The sequence below is a fragment of the Monomorium pharaonis genome, chromosome 7 (assembly GCF_013373865.1).
Source record: "Monomorium pharaonis isolate MP-MQ-018 chromosome 7, ASM1337386v2, whole genome shotgun sequence".
NCBI classification, from domain to species: Eukaryota; Metazoa; Arthropoda; class Insecta; order Hymenoptera; family Formicidae; genus Monomorium; species Monomorium pharaonis.
In genome coordinates, this window is record NC_050473.1 from 3,444,734 (window position 1) to 3,469,819 (window position 25,086).

General features: G+C 39.9%; 1 protein-coding gene across 4 annotated transcripts in view; it reads right to left on the minus strand.

The window, feature by feature from the left end:
- The window catches only part of LOC105839070 (neurogenic protein mastermind), a 263,604-nt gene that overhangs the window by 96,225 nt on the left and 142,293 nt on the right, over positions 1 to 25,086 (minus strand). For 2 of the 4 annotated variants that reach the window (XM_036289572.1, XM_036289574.1), the window contains exon 2: positions 5,714 to 7,495. In XM_036289572.1, the coding sequence (XP_036145465.1) occupies positions 5,714 to 7,495 (1,782 nt within the window). Of the gene's footprint in view, positions 1 to 5,713; positions 7,499 to 25,086 lie in introns of all 4 variants that reach the window. The other 2 variants (XM_036289571.1, XM_036289573.1) reach the window with 1 other exon arrangement.

Here is a 25,086-nt window from a genome sequence, read left to right on the forward strand (position 1 = left end):
CAACGATTATCATTCGAATGCGCGACGCGACTATTCTTCGGGGCCCCGAAACGCGGATAATTTGAATATTTCGTCAATTAACCCGCGAACGCTGTTTTACATAGGTGAGCACAGGGTTATTAACCGCATGCGGTCGACCTGCTTTATTTCGACGCCGAATTATTGCCGCTGATCTGCATTTGTCAATGCTGTCTAAATTAGGATATCGATTGAACTACCGGACGTCAGATCCGATGTGTGCACTCGAAATCTTGTAGAATAAAAATTGAGTTTTGTAATTGTCGAATGATTTTGTTGTCACTCTAGAAGAGTCTATAATAGCTTTTTAGATATTTTAGAATATCTTTTCATTTCTGATTTTGAATAAGAAAAATGTCAGATTTTAAAAATTATATCTTTAATTTTTTCATGAAGTATAAACAAAATACAATTGTTAAGAACAAAATGTGTAGTTCTTTAATATTGTTATTATTATTAATAATAATATTAAAGTTTGATTATTTTCTTAGGAAAAAAACTTTAGAAAAGAAGAGAGAGAAAGATCTCTTGTACGAGAAACATTGCTAAAAATTATGAAAAATAAAATATTAAATTAAAGTTAAATAAAAAAACCGCGGCAAAATAATTAAAGAAAATCTTTCAATAAAATTTACAAAATAAGATATGTGACAATTTTTTTTATCTTAAATACATCTTCAATATTTTATGTAACAATAAAAATTTATTTAGAATCAAAAGTAAAGTTGTATTTTTTAATTAAAATTAGAAATAAAAAATAAATAAATAATTTGAAGAGAGGAGAGTCTCTAAATTTTTCCCTTGGACGCCTTTATAGAAGTAATTTTTAGTTTTTATCAGAGTGTGAAAACAATACAACAATAAAACTCAAATATAATTACATAAGCTCAAGTCCCATTCTTTTAAAGTGACGTTTAAAGTGACGTTTCACTCTACGAAATTTAGAGAGTATGCAAGAATTAATTTCACGACGATATAATAACGTCATGGAATCGCTTCGGAATTTACGCGATAGAAACACAGAAATTGGATGATATGACTTAAATGGAGGAGTTGCTTAATTAGCGGGATTAGTAGTTTCCGCTAACATTTTGATCAACTTTCACCTCATCATAAACTTGTACAGCTCACCGGAAAGGCGGAGAAGGGCGGTGGGTGGCGACGGGCAAATGCTGCACCCTCGCCAGTTACGCCACTGAGAGCGTTTTCATCTGCGTGAAATTCCGAGCATAACTCGCGATACGAAGAAGATTCCGCGAGATCCATTCCACGCGTTATTCTTCTCCTCGCGCAGGGAAGATACCTTCGGTGACGAGATCCGTTTGCTCCGTTGCGAATCGATCGGCGCGACGCGAGCGCATCAAAATGCATCACTGCGATTATCACGAGCACCGGTAATAAATTCTTACTGAGCGCTCGCGCGTTTGTTTGTAACGGTCACCATTTTCGATTCCCGTAATTAGCGGTAAATTAATATTCGCTGCGAGCGTACGCGGACGCGCGGTTGAATGTTTCGAAAACCCGCTTAACGCCCATAAACATACACACACCCTTTCGCCAAACGGCAGGGATGAACGAGGGGGTAAAGGGGGACGGAGGGGGAAGGAAACGGGCGATGCCTCGCAAATCGTATCGATCCCGTTGTATTTACCGAATGAGTTTTACGAATTACATCGTGGCACGTTTGATTTGCACGGCATTTCGATATGTAGCTCTTTCCCTCCCCCAACCGCCCAATGCCGACGATACTAGTGTCGCTTTTCACTGGTATTCGGTTAAATTTGTACATTGCATATCCGACGTGACGCATAAATAAAGAATTATTCCATCAGTCGTTAAATGAGCGACATTAGAGCTTTATGTAGTGACGGTGGCGGTTAAATGGTATCGGGCGGTACGAATTCTTAATTAAATCCTGGCCATCGCGTTAATTCTCCGTCCCTCCGCGCAATTTTACTTCTCCTCCTTTGAAATGTGTAATATACATTCATAAGGAGAGAAATTGGTCGATGTGATTGCGACTTCGACGAATACCTGACGTCGCATTTTGAACGATAATTCCGGGAGCTCCGCGATAAACGAGCAGTCTCGGTGGACTTTCGTCCTGATAACGACGACCAATTCGGAGGGTCTGGTGACGAAAGGTTACGGAAAGAACGTGGGAAAGTCCTGCCGGGGGTATGCAAATCGATCGCGCGGCACCGTGGGTCCGAGGCGAAACTCGGTTTCCGAACTGTGCCGCGTAAGTGACACGTCGACACGTGCAAAAAGAATTCTCTCCCGGTATTAGAGGAGGAGGAGGAGGAGGAGGAGAAGGAGGAGGAGGAAGAGTGCGGAGAGAGATTGACGCTGAGAGCGATGAAAAAAAAAGAAGGAAATCACCGATATCGCTTACGTCACACGCATTCCCGCGATTACGACTCGACTATTCGAGGGTGATTTTGTCGGACGCGGAGATTTCAACATCAATAACCGTTTATCTTTCTACTTTTTTTTTACGAGCGCTTCGATAAAATATCTCGATGTCGAGACGAGGCCCATCGATCCGCAATGACAGCCGCGCGGGCGGAGTTCCGCGATTCGAAGCCCTCTCGGAGCATGATTAATTATAACCACCGTATCGCGGATGATGATCCCATTATCGTACAGCGAATCTCTGCCAATCGCGGGAATTTCATAACATACTGATGTCGAACTAGTGCCAATGATGTTGATTACGCCGCCGATTATATTTATAGGTGTCCCTCTAGTTACGACTATTTCAACTTATTTTTAGAATTATCAATATGCGCGATTTCGACAATATTGTTTTATAAGCACAGTATTAATTTGTGTCTTATTTAATCGTATTTATTCATAACTTTATTATTCGGATGAATCTTTTTACATCATTCAATAGTTTGACGATGGTTTTGACTAAATTAATTTTAACTTAATTTAGTTTAATTTACTTTTAAAATGTTAACTTATTCAACTCTGATAAATACAGAATGCATTTTGATTTTGCCATAATCAGAAATGTCATATGTATGTATATATAACGCTGTAAATTTGCGAAATCAAATATAATCAATAAAACTTATTATCATTCAATATGCAGTTTGCAAAAAACAAAAACGTATAACTTTGTTCTTAAGAATTTTTTTGCAAATTTTATTATATAGAAAAAAGCCATGAATGTATGAGTTTCTACCTTTTTAATTCTCTAAGCAAATCATTTTTATCAATATTGATAAAATGCAATTCCTGAGAAATAAAGGAGTATTTTTACACGACCTATATTAGCAACTTTGCTCTAATAAAATAATTATTTTTCAAACATAAATGTTTCGCTTATAATATATTTAAACAACACTGTATGTCATTTTAAACGATATGTATTACATATAGTGACAATTTAGCATACTTAATGCTATATTATATGACTTATGATCAATTCCGATATATAATCAAAGTCTCGAAACGTATAAGTGGAGGGATATCTGTAAACAAGATTGTGAATGTCGATTCGGGGGGAATCAAAAAATCACGGCGGCCGCGCAAGAATAAAGATCCGCGACGGAATTGAGCGCGGAAAAGCAGAAGATGCCCATAGACAGGAATATAGGAAAAGAGAATAGTGGAGGGTAGGCTAAGGAGAAAGAGGAGGAGGCTCATTCGCCTCCTCGACGCATCGATATGCAAATACGCGCCGCCTAACGTGATTTACGAGGAAGCAGCGTGCTTTCGAGCGAACGACCGGGAGCGTTTCCGAGTCCAAATCCATTGGAGCAGATAAGATCTGTCCGAGCGGCCGCCACAATGGACCAGGGATTTTATAGTGGCCAGGTAAAATTCGCCCGTGGCGTTGGAGAACTACCGTTTTCTCTCGGTCAGCAAGTTTCCCCCGGGATTGACGCGAAAGGGACGCGGATGATCCTGCGAGTTTCCGTGACCCGTAGGAGAATCGCGAATTATGCGGTTTGCTCAGAATCGTTTTCGCCGGAGATACGCGAGATCAACATTAAGATGTTTTTTCATTGATTCGGCAGAAAAAACAAGTTTTGAATTAATTAAATTGTCTTATTGTTATTAATTCTGGTTGATAAATAGCAACACGAGAGAGAGAGAAAGAGAAATCGAGGTCGATTATCACGTCAGCTTCCCTAACGATCGGCTCCCATTGTTTATACATCGGGAGATACGTTCGCGTGGACATCTCCGTTGACAGTTTTATTCAGTGGAGTTCCCTTCATCGACAACGTGGCGAATTGAATCGGGACCCTTATGTAATTCAGCCCGGCGACGAGCGTATCGACGAGCGCGGCCGATCCTTTTCATTCGTTCAGGTGAAATCTTTTGTACGAAGTGAACAGACGCAGTACGGGGACTATCTCATCGCCGACGCGACGCCGCGCATCGACGCCGGCGTCACGTGCATATTGTCACGAGCGCAGCCCCGTGACTACCACCACGGAGCGTATTGACGCGGATTGTAGGCGCAGGTTAAATCGAGCAGACGGTGGCGGCGGTGGCGTCGCGACGCCGGCTATGCGCAATCTCTCGCTGTCCACCTCCCCAACCCCTAAAGCCGTTCGGAAGCGTCGGCGCGGAGAAGAGAGAGCGAGAGAGAGAGAGAAGGGGGGGAGGGAAAAGGGAGATGCGGGAATGGGGATGGTGGACTCTGGCGAGAGGGAAAATTTACAAAGAGGTCCGCTACCGCCACTGCCGCCGCCGCCGCTGGGAGGAACGAGACTACTTGTTGCGCGTCGCGGCGCCTCCGTGACGCCGTGATGCTCCCCTCTACCCTTCCCCCACCCCCGTATCATCGCGTTTCATCGACGACCAACAACGTCGCCGCCGCCGCCACCACCGCCGTCGCCAACGATGCTCCACGCGATGCCGACGACAAAAATAGACGCGTCGTCGCGACGCAACAGATATCACTCGGCTCGGGCTCGAGTAGCTCTCACTAGGCTGCCTCGTTCTGATCGCTCGCGATTGCGGCGGCGATTGGCAGCGGCCGTCAACCGACCGAGAGAAGTAGCTACGTTGAATCTTGAAAGCTCGATACAGAATTCCTTCCTCTCATTGAGGAAGATAAATATTCCGTTGAGAGTTTTGTATTAGCTTGAGTTTTAACTGGAGATGTACGGTATTATTTATATCCCGATAATAATTGAAAGTTAAAAAAGTGTGGTACATGACCCAGACGGATTTTTATAAAATATGATGTACGTTTTGCGATCGTTCACACTCATGAGTTAATTTTACATAAGATATATTAAAATGTTTATTTTTATCTCTTTTTTTAAATATTTTTTAATGTTTTAGTTTCGAACAAGGTTCAGATCTAAATTAAAAATTTTAAAGCTGAAATATCTTTTATCATTAAACCTTTATTTTGAGAAAGATGTTAATTGTAAACATTTACATCATTTTTAAATACTTAAAAAAATGGAAATAAGAAACAAACATTTTAATATCTTGAAATTATATATTTTGTTTAGGCATATATGTATGATGTTTTATAGTTAATCTCCGATCCTATTATAATTAGACAATGTGACTCATGATATATGATGAAAGTTTCTTTCTTTCAAATACCTCGAGATACAAATCATTATCACGCAAAGGTAACTTGCAGAAAACATATTTCCCATACGAGGTTTCGTTTTCGAGATATCTCGTCAATAGAAAAAGTTACTCCACTTACCTGTATCTGGTTACCGATGTGCAGCTGCTGTGCCTGATTGATCTGCAAGGTAGAAGTACCGGGTCCCGAGGGAGGTCTCGGCGGCGTGGAAGTCGTATTGAACGGTCCTTGCGAACCGGTCTGGTTAGGTCCGCCTCCCTGCGAACCTCGCGGTGGCAATGGGTATCCTGGGCTACCGTGATTCGGCATCGAACCCGGACTACCATATGGCGAGTATTGTTGCTTGTAACCGCCGGTTGGCCCCAACATGCCGGGCTTGCCGCCCGTCGCGGTCGGCTGAGGCCTCTTCATATCCGCGAGGCCCGCAGCGAACTGAGTCTGCGAGCTGACAAACATGTCGTTAGTCTGCTGACTCTGGAAGGTCGGAGTGCCATTGTTCTTGTGGTACGTGCCGGTCCCTGTAACCGTGGCCTGATTCTGTCCACCAGTCGGGCCGGTGCTACCGGGACTCCCCAGGTAATCGGAAGCGCCGCCGAATTGGGGAAACTCGGCGTAAGGGGATCTCGTGGCTGGGCCTCGCGCTGCGGCGGCAGCCGCTGCCGCCGTAGGATTGAATCCACCGAGTCCCAGTTGCTGACTCTTATGCTGATGCTGCTCGGCCATCTGCTTGAGCGTCTGCGCCGCTGGGCTCATCTCAGATTTAAAGTCCAATCCGGAGTAAGGAAGTCGAGCAGGCGAATACTGCGAGGAGCCAAGAGCGCCCGGACTCGAGTTAGCTGGCATCGCGTTACCGTTGTTATTGCCGACGTTGTTGTTGATGCCGTTGTTCGCGCCATTGGCGTGCTGCTGCTGTTGCTGCTGCTGCTGTTGTTGTTGCTGTTGCTGCTGATGGATAGCATCTTTGTCGTCCTCGATCTTGATCTGTCCATTATTAGTTGGTAGCCCGTTATTGTTGTTACTACCGTTGTTGTTGTTATTGGCAGCAGCAGCTGCGGCCGCGGCCGCTGCCGCGGCATTATTCGCTAGCGTATCGACGTTCTTGTCGTCAAAATCAAAATCTTTCATGAATTCCTTAAACTCCGTATGTAAGTCTGAAATCTCAGATATGAGGTCCTTGAACGCGTCCGACGTGATGATCTCGTCGCCGGTGTCGTCGCCCATGAAATCGGAAAAGCCGGGAAAACCGGTGCCGTTCGCCGCGGCATCTTTTTCGAGTGCCGCGGCGCACTGTTCCAGATCCACAAACTCGTTGTCGGGTTCCTGTTTACATTCAACCAGGTTACCGATGTCAACGCAACCGATTCCACCGCTACTACCGGCGCCACCGGCGCCACCACCACCAGCGCCGGGCCCGCTAGGACCTCCGGGACCGTTGCCGTTTCCGGGCTGCGGCCTCGACCCAGTCGACGCAGACGTGTCCGCACCTGGCTTCGGTGATGAGGAGTTCAAAAGATCGCTCTTCACCGACGCATTTGTCAGCGCTTTCACTGTCACGTTCGTAGAGATAGCCTGAGCTTGCGAGTTATTCGCTGCCGAGGTAGTAAACTCCAGCTGCTGAACGATTTGCACCTGGAACTTGGTGAGACCTTCATTTCCGTCGCCACCGCCACCGCCACCACCGCCACCAGGACCTGTTGGGCCCGTCGAGTTCGCGCCGTTTCCAGGCTGATGCTGACCGTGGCCGTGATGAGGCCCACCGCCACCGCCGCCGCCCGGACCCTGCTGATGCTGATGCTGCCCTTGTGTGCATTGTAGCTTGACCGGTGGCTCGCCGAATCCTCCATCGCCACTAGCACCACCGGCTGGCTCCAACTCCTCGGTCGTCCTCTTGAGGAATTTCGGCTGCTGAAACAAGAAAAGGAAGAGGATCGTGAATCATCCGTAGACTTTTCGATAAAAAATGAAAAAGACAACGTAACATTATAGATCTGCCAGCAATATAAAATTTTTTAAAAATATTTGCCATGTCTCTACTTCAATTTTTACCATCAATTTTGTAAGTTTATTAAATAGTGCAACGTAGCAAATTATTTCATAATTTTACAATCTTTGGCTTTCCGTTTGTCCATTTATCCATCCGTCCGTCCGTTCGTCGATAAAATTTCTCGGAAACGATGTAACTTTTTCAAACTTTATTTTCATCATTAAGTTTTATCATTATATTTTTGTCATCATATTTTATCATCAATTTAATCATCATAAACTTTAGTTCCATGGCAAAATATGTGAATAAAATCAATTTACTATAAAGAGATCAAAGATTAAAATCAATAAAATGTTTAACAAAGGCTTTCCAATTACAATAATTTTTTGCTGTACCATTTACATCCGTTGTAAAGAGAGTCTATTACTCTCTAAAGCAATGAAGTTGAAATCATTTAAAGACACTGAGTACTGACTGATTATCACAGTTATAAGTATAGCACTGCAGATCAGAATAATATATTGATTGCCATTTGGAGTACTTTAGCTAATATATCAGAGTTTGACTAGATTAGAGATATTTCCCCTAAATTTGGATTATATTATTATTATAGAGAATGTTTTTGAAAGATAAAAAATTTATTATTATTACAGAAAATTTTTTTGAAAGATAAAAAGTTTAGCGGAGAAAAATATACAAAGGTCTATAATATTTTTATCTTGTCAAAAATTTTCCGTGATAATAATTACCAAAACCCAAATTCGGAGGAAGATTCCAAAAATTCCACGCAAGTCTGCAACATATGGATTCAATCGATAGTTAATTGGTCGTCTTTCGATCAAGTTTGAATCGGAGCGGTCTTTTAAAAGACTACCGCTTTTTCGCTCTGCTCGACGGTCGAACCGAGAGACGCGAGGTATTTAACTCGTCGCTTGGTGTCGCCGAGCTCGAGTCCATAGCTTTTTCTGCGATTAACCCGGGCAGTTTCTCACCGTACCTGTCAATACTCGCGCCGCTTTTTCAGCCGCTGTCTTTATACGGAACGCCGGACGCGGACGGCCGCCCGCGGAGGGCCGTTTTGTTTCGCGGAGCACCGCGCCGGATCCTGATGCTGTGGCTCGTAAATCTCGACAAGCGAATTATCTACCCAGTCAGAAAGATCAACGGCACGTCGGTCGTGACTCTATGCGCGCGACGTGATTAATCCAGAGTCATCACACATCGAACACATAGATATTATTATATATTTCATTTATATTATCATATTAATGTCTCAATAATACTTTACATTTAAAACTCATCATATATACAGTTTTTATCAGAATAATGATTAATAATTTTCATAATTGATTATTATAAAGGGCATGATTAAAATATTTATTAATCGCGTAATAATAACCATCGCAAGATTGATTATTAATAATTTATTAATAAATAGCAATTGCATAATATATGAAAGATTGTGTTGTCTTTGTTGACAACATGTTAATATACATTAATTTACAGAATCGATCAGTAATCGAAAGTGTAATAATTTTCTGATGAAAGGTTTCTAAAAATGATCGATAACAAGACTTGATTTAAGAAAAGAAAACGTTAAGAAAAGTTAATTATTTCTATTATTAACTCGGAATCCCTTGGAGTAAGTTTTACAACATCCTAGCAGCGAAAGAAGATCAATAATCCAATCTGTTTATTAAATTTTCCCCCATATTTTTTCAGAAAATATAGACTAAATCTATATATAATGATCTCCAACACTAATTGTAGAACAATCAATAATATACGTTAAATATATAACTAATAATTACTTTTAATTAAAATGAAAAAATACTCAGCTGATCATTTATAAAAAAAAAAGATTATTCTCATAATTACTGGTTAATCAATACTCATATTTTATCATCATTTTATACAAAATTTCACTTTATATGAGTTTATAATTAAAAGATGGACAAATATTATTCACAAAATTATTATTAAAGAATTAGCAGACTATTTAGCTTGATAAATTCCTTGATAAATCTCGACCATACACAGCAGCGATATCGCAATCTGATTTCTAATTGAAGTATCTCGAATAATCGAAATGCGGCTGAAAATTCAAGGCAATTATCGTCGGATTTTGAAGACGAATCCGCTTAGAGGAGCCACGAGTTACGGTGATCTCTGCGAGAGTTTCAAGTCGACGACCTTGTTTTCGGCCGGGCAAACAAATTCACGGCCCCGGAAGAAAAAGAGGGAGGAGGGAGGAAAAAGAGATTGGAAAAAGTTTTCCAGGGTGCGGTCTCGAGAAACACTTTTCCGCCGATGCACACGTACACACACGCATACACACTCATACACGCACGCACGAGCGCGCGCGATTGCGCGCGCGTCGGTGTGTATCCATACATTTGTCATGATTTGAACCGGGATAACCCTCCCGGTTTCATCCCAAAATCGATAATACGTATTACCCTCTAATAGAGAATCGGGCGCTCTACGCGGAGTTTCCCTCCTGCGTTTCCCCGCCACCTCCTCACAGCTTGCTACGCCATCCCTTTCCACCTGGCCCCGAGAGCTCGAATAATCTTGCGTCTTCCGCAGAGATGTAATACGATATTCCGTCAACCTTCTCTACCCGTGGCAGTATCCTCCCGCCAATCGCAAAACTGGCGAACCCGCCGCCGTCGTAAAGGTAGATGACGTTTCTTCAAGTCCCCGGCAACCGGGCCGTCCTCCCCTTTTACGTTTCGCGAAATGAAGTACATTATGCTAGGCATAAAGGGAAATAAATTCTCCCCGGCGTAACCGTCATTGATGAACCCGACAAAATGTAAGACTCATCGTACAATACCAAGAGGAATCTCGGCAAGTACACGCTGGATCGATTACCAATTTATAATTTTTTTAGTTGCATTTAGAACCTTTTAACTTATGTCTAATGTAATAGACATAAGTTAAAATGTTCTCAAAACGAAAAATAATTTACAATTTAATTTTTTTACAACAATAATAGAAAATATGAAACATATAAAAGAATTTTCGATAAATAACATGTTATTTTTCGGCGGTTTTTCTACGCACGTTGGGTCACAAAACTTTTGATTTAATTTTTATTACTTCCACAAGTGTTACAAATTTCATCAATGACTTTCATGTATATTTTAATTCTAGAAAATATTTGTGTGGTCATTTTTTTAAAGTGTTAATGTTATAACTATATAATTACAGTGATATTAATTTTTCAAAACAAAGAAATTCGTAAGACAAAAATTATGTGTACAAATAATAATTTGCAATTAGAACATAAAGAAAGTACCGAGTCATTATTTATATAAAAAACTATTAATGTCTATTTTTCTTATTGCGTTTTCTTTTGAGAGAGGAATTTCTTTTACGTTCGACTTGAGCACAAATATCGCCTAGATGCCACACCGAATATTAATCCTTTACGTGCGCCCGATCGTATAACGTTACATTAAAGGCGCAGAGGACACACAACGTATTATACATAGATTGCACGCGTGCAAGTCGCAACGGATCCGAGACGACGGAAAAAGGCTTCGGTCGAAGAAAAGCTCTTGCTTTCACGAGGCAATTCCGCAGGGCGAAAGGTGCGCGTCGAGGGGGTTGGCAGATAACGATGTGGCACCGTTCGCGTCGATATTGCACTCCGAACTCGCTCTTTCCTGCATCCCCTCTCACGCGTCGCGGCTTTGGAGCTCCAAGAGGCAAAAAAATAAATAAATGAAAACAAGAAATACTTTAAACTGCGCGTCTCGTTGAGCTAATTACTCTCTGGCGAGAGTCGCGCCATTTGCAGTCGCGAGAAAACATGAGATTTTTCTTTCTTTCCTTTCCTGCCTTCCTTTCGATCCGACGCTGGTCAAAGGTCCATCGGCGAATTAAGACGCCGTCCGTGTCAAAATGCACACCAACGGGTATTGATAAACAAGTATTTTTAGCAGAAATCCAAGTCTAACATTTTCAGCTGCAACGCAAAGAAAATTGCAAAGAAAATTCGTTTATTGATGTATCTAGCCTTAAATTTCAAAGATATAAATAACGGAATAGAGTAAACTCGAGTCGATGGCCATAGTTTCTTAAACTGCAAAAAACATACTTTTAATTTTGTTGTTTTTTAATAGCGTTTGATATATTTATTGAAGCTTAAAGCATGTAGCACTATCGATGTTAAAAAGAAAATACTTCATAAAAATTTTATATTATTAAAATATTGAAATATAAGCATTGGCCATCTTTCATAACTTTTAGGGAAAAAAAATAGCCGTCATATCCTAATTTACCCTATACACACGTTTTTAGTTGTAGAAAAAAATCTTTAATTGATATTTGTAATTCGTTCTTATTTCAAGGCTCTCTTTTAATGTTCTGTGACGTTGATACGATACTGCGATTCGTTTATTACACTTCAAGATTTGTACTTAAGACAATTTTAAATATAAGATTAGGCTACGAATATCTTAATGCGTTCATACACATTTTTTAATTTATTTTAATGTAAACTTAAGTCCGTAGCCTCGACACATATCATTCAGTGTGATATTATTATTATTGTATCTCGGTGTACACGTGTGTAGATTGGTCGTCAAGCGCGCGTCTCTAGCCAACCTTATCTCGTGGTTAAATATATCTTATCGGAATTCTCGCGAGAGATAAATCGCAAATCAAGCATCACTCGCAATTTCGTAAAGCGCGAATCTATCGCTAAACAAAAATAACGTGTTTCGATCGCGATATGTTTATTTTCGACTCTCGTTTATATGTATATTTGTTCCTTTCTTATTCTCGTTACTGGTCATCGACAAACTCGCGCGCCGTCGTTAATCGATCGTCGTCGGTACGCTTGGCGAGCAGAAATTAATACGCAATCACGCGAGAAGATGCAAGAGTGGCTCGTCGAGGGGAGAAAACTAACCGCCTCGGGGTGCAAGTAACCCCGCCGCGCCGCATACGCGGGCCTCGTCACGGTTGTTCGCGACCCGTTTGCGAGTGTTTCGCGGGCGAGCCGATTTCATCCGCCCCATCCCTTATCACCTCTCTCAGCGAAATTATCAGCTGCGGATCAAATCGCTTGCCGAACGCGATGCAACTCCGTTGACCGCGCGGAGGCCGAGTTATGCGACTTCATCCGGAAGTAATAATCTGCAGCTCATGCAAATTCGTGCGCGTGCAAGGAGCGAGGATACAGGATAACCCGCGTGCTCTCTCTCTCTCTCTCTTTCTCTGTGCCGTTAGGACTAAAATACCGTATCGCCATCGCGAACGGTTTACCTCGCTGCGTGTCCTAGTCCATCGTGCCGCTCATTAAAGGCGGGTTGCAGACGTACTTGTTGCGTATCCGCATATCGTATTCGCGATTGGGTATCAAGCTTCGATCCCTATCGTCATGATTTGATATGCAACGATGTCTGTATCTCAATTGTCGCCGAATGCGAGTGGTACATTGTAAGATCCGATTTTTGGACAATGTAACTGAACGCGTGATTCTAAAACCAAGAGACGAACGTAGAGTTCGTCAAGATACGGCGTGCCATCACGTCCAAGTTTCACGTCACGTTAACATTTCGTGGGAATGCGGTTACGAATGAATTTACGGAAAGGGCAGCTACCTCATTAACTCTCGACGGTATCTCCTACCGCTCCTACCTCTATTTCTAATGAAAGCTCGTTTGCGAGTATCTTCGAGTAGTCCGAGTACATAGAAAAAAGTAGTATTAAATCTACAATCATTTCATATGTAAATATATATATATACATACATACATACATACATACGTACATTAAAATCTTTTTTAAAGATAATCTTCAATAATCTTAAATTTTAGCAAAATATTGTATTTTTATTTCAGTATTATATGCGTGAAAATCGCGCGCGCTCGCACACACATACACACACATACATGATTTTGATAATAACAGTATTAAAAATTCAAATTTTTATATATCAATATCGTTGATCTTGTTATGTTCTTTGTTCGATATTCTTTTCTCTTCACTTGCAAAAATTATTTTTAAATAAAGATGAATATACTTTTCTCGATAAAACTATACAAAATTTTATGTGAGCAAGTTATGTCTGTTTAAAATTATCATATTTAAAAAAAAATTGTACATTCTTACTTTATGAAACAAATAATTGTAGATTAGAGATTAATTCTCTTTCAATGCATGCACGTTGCTACCTGAAGCACTTTCTTCTGAAAGATCGTTACTACGAGGAACAACAGCCAGAATCAACTTAGGACACGCGAAGGCCGTCTTAATTCATGAAACCATCATTCATAATGTCCAAAACGGAAGACGACTAGGTCCCTCTTAAAGTCCGCCACTTGTTCTGTACATAATAAACGGCACGTTGCGCCATTGATTAAGTTGCGAATGAGTCAGACGTCTGGAATTGGCATTCTCGGATTCGGGTCACGTTATTGCTATTATGTGTATCCCGCGATTTCTTTTCGAATGTTTTTATCTCTTCTTTGTTAATCGTACAAGCAAATCTAATTGGAAAAACTTAATTTAAAACACATACGCTAAAACACATTCTTGTTTGAAAATCTTCATTTTCAATATATATATATAATATTAAAATAAGATTATATAGTATTAAAAACAGACAATTTGTTTATAATGTTAACACGAAGAAATTTTATATAATTTTATCAAGAAAAACATTATTTAATAATAATTTTCATGAGTTGAGAGGAAAAAATATCGAATAAGAAATAACAATATTTTCAAATTAAGAAGTAGAATTATTGATATTGTCGAAATTATTATATTGCCCTTTTTTATAAATAATTATTATAATACTGAAGTAAAAAATGTTATATTTTGTAAAAATTCAAGATTATCAAATTATTTAAAGAAAGTTAAATTATATATTATATGTGCAAGATTGTGGTTTCATTATTTCATATATATAAACATGAATATAATTTATTGCTTATATAAAACAATTATTAAAAAATATATTAATTTTAATTTAATACTAATTTTTTCTGCGTGTTATAACAAATATATGTGTCCTATTTAATTTCGCTCTCTTTTTCCACAAACAAAATGCTTTGTAATTACGCAATAACGACATGACGAATGAATCTATTATTTCTATTATCAACTGCTCAAAACAACAATGTCATAAATTTTAATATATATAAGTTAGTAATATAATGCGACTAATCTCAGGCCTATTTACTCAAAATTTCATTTCTCTTTACTAAAAGAGATTTTGGAGATTTTACATGACGCACGTACCTCTGAAGAATTCAAAAGACCCTGTTACTTCCCATTTCAATTTCCTGTTTTTACGACACGAAAGCCCTGGCGGAGGTGACAAATCGGACATCTCGAGTGGTGAATCTTTGCGAGGCAAGGCGACGCGTCGGGTGGTGCGTCTCGAGATAAGAAGCATGTTACTAACCTTGACGTGTGTGCGAGCGGCGCTCGTAGGTGTATGTGTGTGTGTGTGTGTGTGTGTGTGTGTGTGACACGGAGTGTGGGCGGATACACCGGTCTATTGAGCGTTACATTTCGTTAACAACGCTCCCGCCAGACGCGGCTGTTAACACGACCTAAATATCAGCTGGCGAGAACGACGACGTTTCGTGACATATGGACGACGCCTCGCGGTCCGCTTTTCGCTTACGACCGAGACGCACCTTCTCGCACGCGTTTATCGCTTCCGCATTTTCACTCGTGATAAGGGCCTTTCCGCGGGCCCTTACTCCCGTTATCTATTCCGTCGTATAGATAACGGAAGAGGGTCCGCCGAATCTCGAAACACAACTACAGTATTTTTGGTTTACTTACGCACGAAGATAACACACGCGCGGCGCGTCTGGAAAGAACCGAGCATTGTTGCGTCGTTAATTAAGAAGGTTCTTCAGCCTTTTTACAAAGTAATAAAAACTAAATTTTGAGGATAAGCTTATGATTAGTATACACAAATTTCTGCATTTTTTTCAAATTTTTGGCCACATTCTTCTTCAAATAATTTTTAAAAATAACATTGGAAGTCTTGTGAGAAAGAAAGTCTTAAGTATAATAATTTAATTACAAACAAAATATAAGAATTATGAAAAATATATATTAATTTTGTAATGTTATTTTTACATTATATATTTTATATTATATATTTTATATATTGTTGTTTTATATTATAAAAGAATTAATTTATTATATAAGATTTATATTTTGATATTTAAAAAATTGTTCAAATTATATATATTTCTCAATATAATCTTTTTGTATTTACTTTATATACGAGACAACAAAGTACTTAAGATTTAAGATAAGCATTTAACACATTAAAGACAGATGTTTTAGATTCCTGATTATTCAAATACTTTTTACAAGTTTTTCTTGAATAATTAAAAAAATATATGTTAGTCATTAATGTTTCACACATATACACGCCATATTTCAATTAATTATATAATTAGATCATTTTGCATCGTAAATTCTTGCAAAATTCAACAATCTTGGTTCTGCATCATTAGACGTTCGGTTGTTCTGGAACATCTTTTTATCTTGATGCGGTTCATAAAAGAGTCTGTGAAATAAGAATTCGCGATTTTCAGTCTCCACATTCAAACTCACCGAGAAGAGTCCGAATTGCACGAACGGAATCGGCGCACAAGAATTGTAATCTGCCGACTGATAGGCACTTACCGCTTCTTGTGCAACGACGCGTTTACGTAATCGCCGCGCTTCCAGGATAAGCTATCACGCGGAATTTATTCAGATCACATTCCCCTACTTCCCTCCGTCTCCTCCTCCGGTCTCCACCGTCTTGCGCGAAATCACGAGATCACGATCGCGTATCGTTTCCACCTCGTTGTGTCCGCGTTGGATATTTCGCGACGGAAATTTATAGCATGTTCCTTTTCCCGCCTCGTCTTTTCCTCCCGATCTCGGAGGATGCAAACTTGTTCACTTCTGGTTCACTAAAAAACAAAAAATGAACCGTCGCGTTCCTCATTGTACCCGTCCGCAACGTGAACAGCGGTGGTCGTAATTCCGCGATTGGATTTCGCGTATTTTCGACGGCAGGGAGACAATATGAGATAGAGAGGCGGGGGCAGGAGGGAGGGACATGTACACGCCGTAACGGATGTTTATGACAAATTTTAGGCGTCCGGTTGGTTTTCGCGCGCCCGTCGTTAATCAGACGCGCTTGTCTCCCCCGCGCGACATCGCGAAATGATTTAATTTCGGCCGAAAAGCCGCGGCAAAAATGACTCCACGGTATAATATGGCGTGGCGGTATATTTCAGCGCCGATGGGAAGCCGAGTTTTTTTTTTAATCCCTTGCTATCTCCGAATGCGCGAACGAGAGGGAAAGAGAGAGAGAGAGAGAGAGAGAGAGAGAGAGAGAGAGAGAGAGAGAGAGAGAGAGAAAAAGAGAGCCGCGGTAGGAGGGCGAGCGATCATGCACACGCGCGATTGCAGATGCAATTACGATATTCATCCGTGCAAATGTAAATGTGCCGCCACCGGACCCCGCGACGCGCGCGGATTCGATGCATCGGCTTTCAAACGAAAAATGGATCCCCCGCAGCGCCCGCCGCGCGCGCTTTTGAATAATCGTTATTGCCGCAACGTTATTTGCGCGCGTGTTGTCGACCGAGCGTTGCGTCGCGTCGGTTCAAACTGTCATGCCTGTTTTAAAGAATCACGCCCGCGCTTTCGCTGCCGCGCCGCGCCCATTCGCACATTCCGATAATCAGGCGCAATTTAACGTGGATTGTGGAGTCGCGCGTAAAACCGCTTAAAAAATATATCCGCGCGTTGTGACGGACGGAAATGAATTGCGCGAAAGATAATCGCGTGCGCGCGTGAACCGAATCAAGCCACGAGAGATGTCAACATTTCGGATGGGAATTTATCCTAGTATCCTACACGTGGAGAGAATTATTTTTCTTAAAATTGGACCTCAGAATCATGGTGGTCATGAGATTTTGAAGTATTTTACTTAACTTTAGTCGAATTTAATAAAATTTTACAAAAATTTAACCAATGATGACTATTTTATATTTTAATAGACGTCGATATTCTCGTGGAAAAACAGATATTAAAACATCTAAGAATTCAGCAGACCTTCACTAATTCAATAGATCTGTGTATATAATATATAGCCATACAAACAGTTTATTTCTTAAAAGTGCAAGTTTTACAAAATAAAATGAGCAATTGTAATTAATCATACTTGTAATGAAAACATAGGACAATCGTTAATTCAATAAGACAACTTTCTACGTAAAACAATCGATATGAATTAAAATTCTTATTACAAGACTTATTAGCTAAGATTGCGCATACTTTTGTTGTTGTAATGAAGAAAACTTATTACATTCGCAATGTTCATTGTAGCAAAGAAGTCAGTTGCTCTAACCGTTTACTACGTTCAGGCATAGTTTCTTTGTTGAACTATTATTAATCTTCATAGTTATAGATGTCGAACTCGCACAGCAAGCTATAGCTCCGCTGAATCACTTAATCTATTTTCTTCCGTGCTCTACACACGTTTGTTTCTTGGTATTTTTCTGACATATCTTGGATCACGACAGTTCTGAGTTAATTTCTATTATTTTTACAAGCATACAAAAATTTGTTTATGGCTTCTGTATATTTTAGCATCCTTAAAAAATATTTGTATAGTTATATTAAAAACAAATTTTATATAAGTGTTATAATTAAGTACAGCTCTTGTTATTTTAATGTCGGTTTAACAATTCATCTCAGATAGCATAGAATGTTCTATGCATAAAACATTCTATAGATCTTGTGCTATTTAGGATTCTATTTTTGTCTAATTCTTAGAAATCAATAAAAGATGAAGAATAAGTTAAAACGAGATCAACGTTAATCTTTATTGGTGGAAATGGACATGACAATGAGAGAAGAAATTTTACAATTGTTATTATTCAACTATAATTCGCAATAATTTGCCAATTATTTGTAGCTGTTCTGACTTTGCAAATCATAATAATTATTGCGTAAATAGTAAGCAAATATTAAAAAAAAATTATAGTCATTATAATATTGTTATTGCATTTATTGTATAAAAATATTTATTTTATTTCTGTCATCTATATTATATGTTTTTGTTGATATTTTAATATATTAATATTTAAAGTTATTGTAATTTTTATAATAAATTTTTTTCAAAGAACTATAAAGTTAATACTACTAACATTATAGCACTAATCACTCTGGAACTTTTACCGGCAATTATGATCGTAAATACTAAACATTTTCTTCACTGTAATTTCAAGAAAAAGAATTTACGGAACAAAAATGTCGATCAATGTATACGGAACGTTAACAAATCAGGAAAAATAACATATAATTCTTCGAAATGCACCCTGTTTGAATTCTAAGAGAAACCTCTTTTAGTGTACGAAAATCCCGTAAAACACAGGAAGTATTAGGCCGTATAAATAAACGTTCGTTCTCCCTTTTTTTTTCCCGTAGTGTTGGACGGCGCACTGTTTCTCGGCGTCTGCATCAGGGCGCACTAATTTACGCTGGTAACGCTGCGAAAGAGCGAAATTATCAGAATGGCGCGCGACCTACTCTACAAAGTGTCTATAGGCGAGGCGCTGAGCGCGCGGAATGGAGCAACAATGTGCGCACCGTGTTACAAATATGTGCGCGACGTGGTTACACAACGAGCGAGCAAGCGGCGAGACGACAATACGTCGCGCCAGCGGCGCGGCGTCCTCCTAGTTTCTAACCGAACCGTCCATCTGCCACGCGACCGGCCAGCCGATCAGCCGCGAACGAGGACAGGCACCGGCTATGGATTATGGAATATCGCTGGATGTAACGTAACAATATTGCACTAGGACTATATGTCCTGATCAGGACCCACTTGTGTAACCATGTGAAAATCTGTGTTTGTAATTAACATTCTTCGACAAGACATATATACATATATCAAGTCATTATCAAGATCTGATTAAATTATATGATTTAATTTTACTTTCGGTTGTGCTATGGTTAACCCGATTGGGCAATGATAAGAACCTAATCAGGATGGCCTTTAGTAAAGTATGTTTTAAAATTCAGCTGCTCATAATACATCAGGCCAATTTCTAGTCGAGGAGTCAATAATTTTAACGAAACGCTGCTTTGTATTTTCGTCGAGAAGAAATCGAATTCAGATTGGTCCAAGAGTGAGGAGGGTGAATCGCCAAGTCGGGGAGGAAGATTTCGCATAATTTCCGCCGTAATTATCGTCTTTGCCACGCTACGTGCCTCGGTGTCATGAATTACCCTCGCAATTAGCATCGAGATTGGCGTTGCAGACCACCCTGGCTGCGAACTCGCGAGCAGGGGGAATCCATCTCGCGCATTAGCGTTACAGTATCCGTGTGGCCTTCCAGGTCGCAACGCAAGAATCAAAGCGTGGCATATATCGCGTTACAGCGGGGAAGGGAGGAGGGAAAAACCTCGTGACGGTTATTACAGCCCGACGGCGTATCGCGTGTACACGCGCTCGCTCGCTCGCTCGCTCGCTCGGTTTCCGCGAGTATCGCGTTAATCCAGAAACGTACGGAGGAAACGTACGAGCGTGCTATATAATTGCGGTGGAAATGATGCGGTTAATAAGGTGTGGCGGCTCCCTCGGTCCCAAAGTTATTACGTTTCTGTATTATTGATACAACTCCATTACGAGAGTCTCCTCCGAGAGTTCCAATCGCGCTGTTGCTGTTTTTCACGGTTATCACGCTGATGACCGCTTTTACACAGCTTCCGAACGAACGTTACGATCACGTCCACCCGAAAGATCGAATCCTCTCGCTCGCATTGTCAAGCTCGCGCCGCCCTTTGATGTGATTCTTTTCTAATTATTAATTGTTTCCAGTAATTAGCCGCCACAAACAATTTGCTTATTTACGTGAAAACTTTCCTTTCTGCGGTGGATGTAAGGAACGTGCAAGGTGGTGTTGTAAGCATTCTCGGTTATTTCTCTCGTTTAAATTCTTTTCCAATCTAGGATCTAGGGTTTCTTGACGAATTGCTCGACATTAAATATCTATAGAATACATTCCGATATAAAATTTAGATTTTAAGTTTTACCTGAGTTTTATCCAAGTTCTATAAGAACTAATGCTTCCTTTAAATTAAGTTCTAATAATTACTGTATCATGTAATTCTAGTACTTATAGCTTTAATTCTTGTAATTTTTTTACAACTTTAATTATACTAAAAATAAGGAAAAAACGAGAAAAAAAAGCTGGTTGCATAAATTAAAAATCAGATTCAATTAAAAAGGTACAAATCAGGTATACTTATTATGTTATGTCCCAGCTATACAAATCAGAAATTCAATTATGGTAACTAGAATTCCTATTGATAATACTATAATACATTTCTAGGGGTTTACTTAAATTTTATAAAAGTATTTTTAAAAATTCCTAGATTTTTTAAGATTTTGAATTTAAATAATTTGCCACAAAAAGATTTTAGTTGTGTAATTGGAGGAGACTATCGGAACGCGTAAACTTCAACGGTTGGGAATTCAACGGAATGGGACGACGAGTTCGACGAGATCCCAGGGAGCAGCGGTGAAAACGAGGATAAAGCAGCCGAGAGGCCGCAGGCCGTTGAAGGAAACTTCTTGACCCAATTCTTTTTCTCGCAGCCACGTCCTTGGACGAGGAGTTCATCGCGTGGCCTGCAAAGCGATCGGGATTCAGACGTTCCCCGAGAAAAGTGATCACGTACGAAACGTTCCCTCCGCCCCCAGAGATCGAGATAAGCTTGGCCGGAGGATCGCATACGCGTAAGGACGGACGTCCCTCTGGTTTGCAAAGCCTCCATATTTAGCCTCGACACGATCACGCGCGCCAATTACTTCTGGACGAGTTGGATGACGCGCTCGCAAACGTGGGCGAGAGGGCCGTTCCTGTCCGCTGAAAACCTCGCTCTTTTTCGGAAATAAATTCCTCGGTCTCGGCAAACTTCTATTGTTCGAAAACAAACGAACATGTAAGTAAAAATGTGCGATTTTATTTCTTAAATCGCAAGACCGTATTAGGTTCGTGTAATCGCATGCGATTTAAAATTTCAAATGCACCTTAAAAAATTGAAATTGTAATTAAACTTATTTCATTATTCATTACATTATTTATATGTAGAAAAATAATAAAAAAAAAGAGAATTCTCACGTGACTTAAATATTGTGAATACACATCTCACTTCGATTATTGAAGGTTTATTAAAGGCTCACTTTAATTGATCTGTTTGTAAAATTATCTACTTCTCTATTTATCTACGTCATATTATATATTATTTTAACAAAATACAATAAAAGCTTTGTATTTGTCATATTGTATTTTGCAACGAAAGATCATCAGCCATAAAAATCGTGTATACGGAAAAAAACGTGAGAAGAATTAAGATGAAAAAAGATATGTAATACTTGAAGTAAAAACATGTTTAATTTTCGTAAAACATAAATTGTAGTATACAGCTAGCTGATATAATTGAACTTAAAATATAAAACAAAATTATTGAAAAAGATCATGTTTTGTCTTTTGTATTATTTAATTACTCTTAACATTATTTCGGTTATTTCAGGGTTGAACGAATAAAAAATGATTGCAAATACCGAATTACGGATACGCGCAAATAAAAAATTCGAAAACAAAGCTTTTATTGTAGCCCGAGTATTATGTATTCGTACAATGCACTCTTTGTACTTTTCTAAAAAGAAGCTATTAATTCTTACATCCAGTCAAAGAAAGTTCACTTAAATATACAAACCGTTACTCTTTCTTTTTATATAATATTATCTTAATATCTAACGGAAGAGGAAATAATGTTCATGATTTAAATTACTGACCAGTCTCTCTAAAAAATCCTTTATCGAGCGTTTTACTATTAATTTATTATGCTTACGCAGAACTCGATGAGAGCCCGTGTTTTTTCGTACGAATAGATATTCCCGATAAGAACACTTAAAGGCTAGCGTATCGTTACGACGTATTGTTAACAAAAGAATATTTACAGACGGATCCGCCGGGGCACGAAGCAAGCGAGCATATCACCGCGCGATACGGTGCACGTATACCTATCGACGTTCCTTGACATGTAAATTCGCGTAATTATAATTACAAATCTCACGCGGTGCCAGACACACCGGAATCACGTGATCGTAACGCGCCTAAGTGCCATAAATGCGATACGCGAAACCGTCGCTCGGGTCGGCTTGATCTTATCACGATTGGCGTCTCGGTGCGACGCGGTAGTGCTCGAAATTCTCTCCGAGACTGGTATAATCTAATCGAGAGATTCGAAATGCGGAGGACGATCTGTTTTTTCTTTTGTCGATTCTTACAACTCTATGATGTATTACAACGAGCATATTTTTGTTAAAACAATCACATAACTAAAAAATCTCTTAATTGTCTGCTAACAAAAATCTAAGGAAAATTCAATACATTGAGTGAAAAGCTAATATACTTTAAGTTGAAATTTTGAACATGAAAATCGCACTTGAAATTGACATTACAAAATTTTAATGATTTCAAAACGTTCAAACTGAAAAAATTCAGTTTTCTGAGCAATACCGTTGTTGCTAGAAAATGAGCGGTATATAATGTAAATTAAATTAACATTGATTCAATTATACATTTCGTCGTCAATCGGCAACAGATCAGCATGTACTCGTGGATATTATCGCGCAGTATGGCAAGATAAGATATGACTTTTCGTTTCGCTCGCCGTGCTGATTTCTCGCGCCCAATGCAGCGGGGAGTAAAACTTTCGCGAGAGATCTTCCACGTCCGTATTAATAACCGTCAAATGCGCATATCACCTCGACTAGGAAGTGGTGGTGCAGATAAGGAAAGAGAGAGAAAGAGAGAGAGAGAGAGAGGAAGCGTTACGCAATCCTGTCGTCATACTTGTTGGTAATTGCTTATTTATTGTCGCGCGTGTTGATTTCTCTCTCTCTCTCTCTCTCTCTGTTACCCGCTTGTCAACAAGATGGTGAAAAAAGACGCTTGTTCATGAAAAAAAAATCGTGGAAGGAATATGGAATAATTTTTATTAGTCGCGCGACCCGGCCGAGAAATAAAATGGCTTCCATTTCGAAATATTATTTTTGTTTTCAATCTTCCACGCTCGTCCCGATTATACGACGATTTTACCGCGATACACCTTACCCCGCGACGTGGTATACGCTCGCCGACGACGCGTACGTACTTACACGCGTAATGCCGAAGAAATTCGCGAAATTATTCACCACGTGCGTGGGAGGCGCCCACTTGCGACGCGCGCGGCCACACGCACGCCACAAGTTTTACGTGTAATTCGCGTGGCGCGTTGCCGATTGCGTGCACATTATGGTATTAAACGCTCGGAAGATATATATATGTATATATGCCCTCCCAATGCCGCGCCGCGCCGTTGCTTATCCCGGTGTCTCAGACATGTATAAGCGTTGCAGTTTACTCACGGAATAATACGCGTCCCCCTCTGCAAAATCGTTCGATACGTCGCGGCCGACGTAACAACTACGTATTACAACCTCGCCTCGATCGAAAGTTAAAATCTCTCTTACATGAAAATTATTTATCCTGTACTCCATGTCGATATAGCTGAGCGCATTATAAAAATGTTGATAATTTTGTTTTTCGTTTCAGTAACAAAAATAATTTTAATTTATAGTAATATATACATAGAAAATTATCTATTTTTCTACTACAAACAATTACAATTTACTTCTCCTTTTTTTTAAACGGTCATCTTTAACACAGAATATTTTTTTGATAACAATCTTTATCATTAACTCGTACAAGTTAAATGCACAAATATTTAAACTGAAGAAATTCAATCAAATTAAGAAATTTAATCAAATTAACATTTTTTTCTCGGTGTATTAATTCCTTCATTTAACAACAATATTCTAAAAAGTCTCATCTATCGTTAATTAAATAGCTCTCTTTCTCTCTCTACGTTTCTAAAACGTAATTTGCGACGGAGAATAGTGCGGAGTAATTTTTAGGGAACCGCTAAGGAGAGGAAGAACAAGCAGATCGATCGCGAGGCTGCAACGCGCGGCGCTTTTCACCGTGGCGATAAATTCTGGAGCTTGCAAGCTCGGAACACCGAAATGTGGGACTGCCACCGCGCGCCGCCGCGCGCGAGAACTCTCGCGCAAAATATTTCAGCACTCTCATGGCGTAATTCGCCTGGCCGTTCGCCGGCCGCCGCCGCGCGCCGCTTCGAATTGACTATTGAACAAACACAGCATGATACCCAACGACTTACGCTCATGAGCGTTCTCGGAAAGGACTGCAATATGCGCGGCGTTCGTAGCTATATAAATCGCGATTTTTCGACATCGGAATTTCGAATTGTTCGTTCACATCCGACACGCTTTCGGCCTCAAAATCTGATTAAAAGTCAACCGACTCATGACATAATGATGACACAATACATGATATATTAGAGGATCTGCAACCAAGAGTTTCCTGCTGTTAAC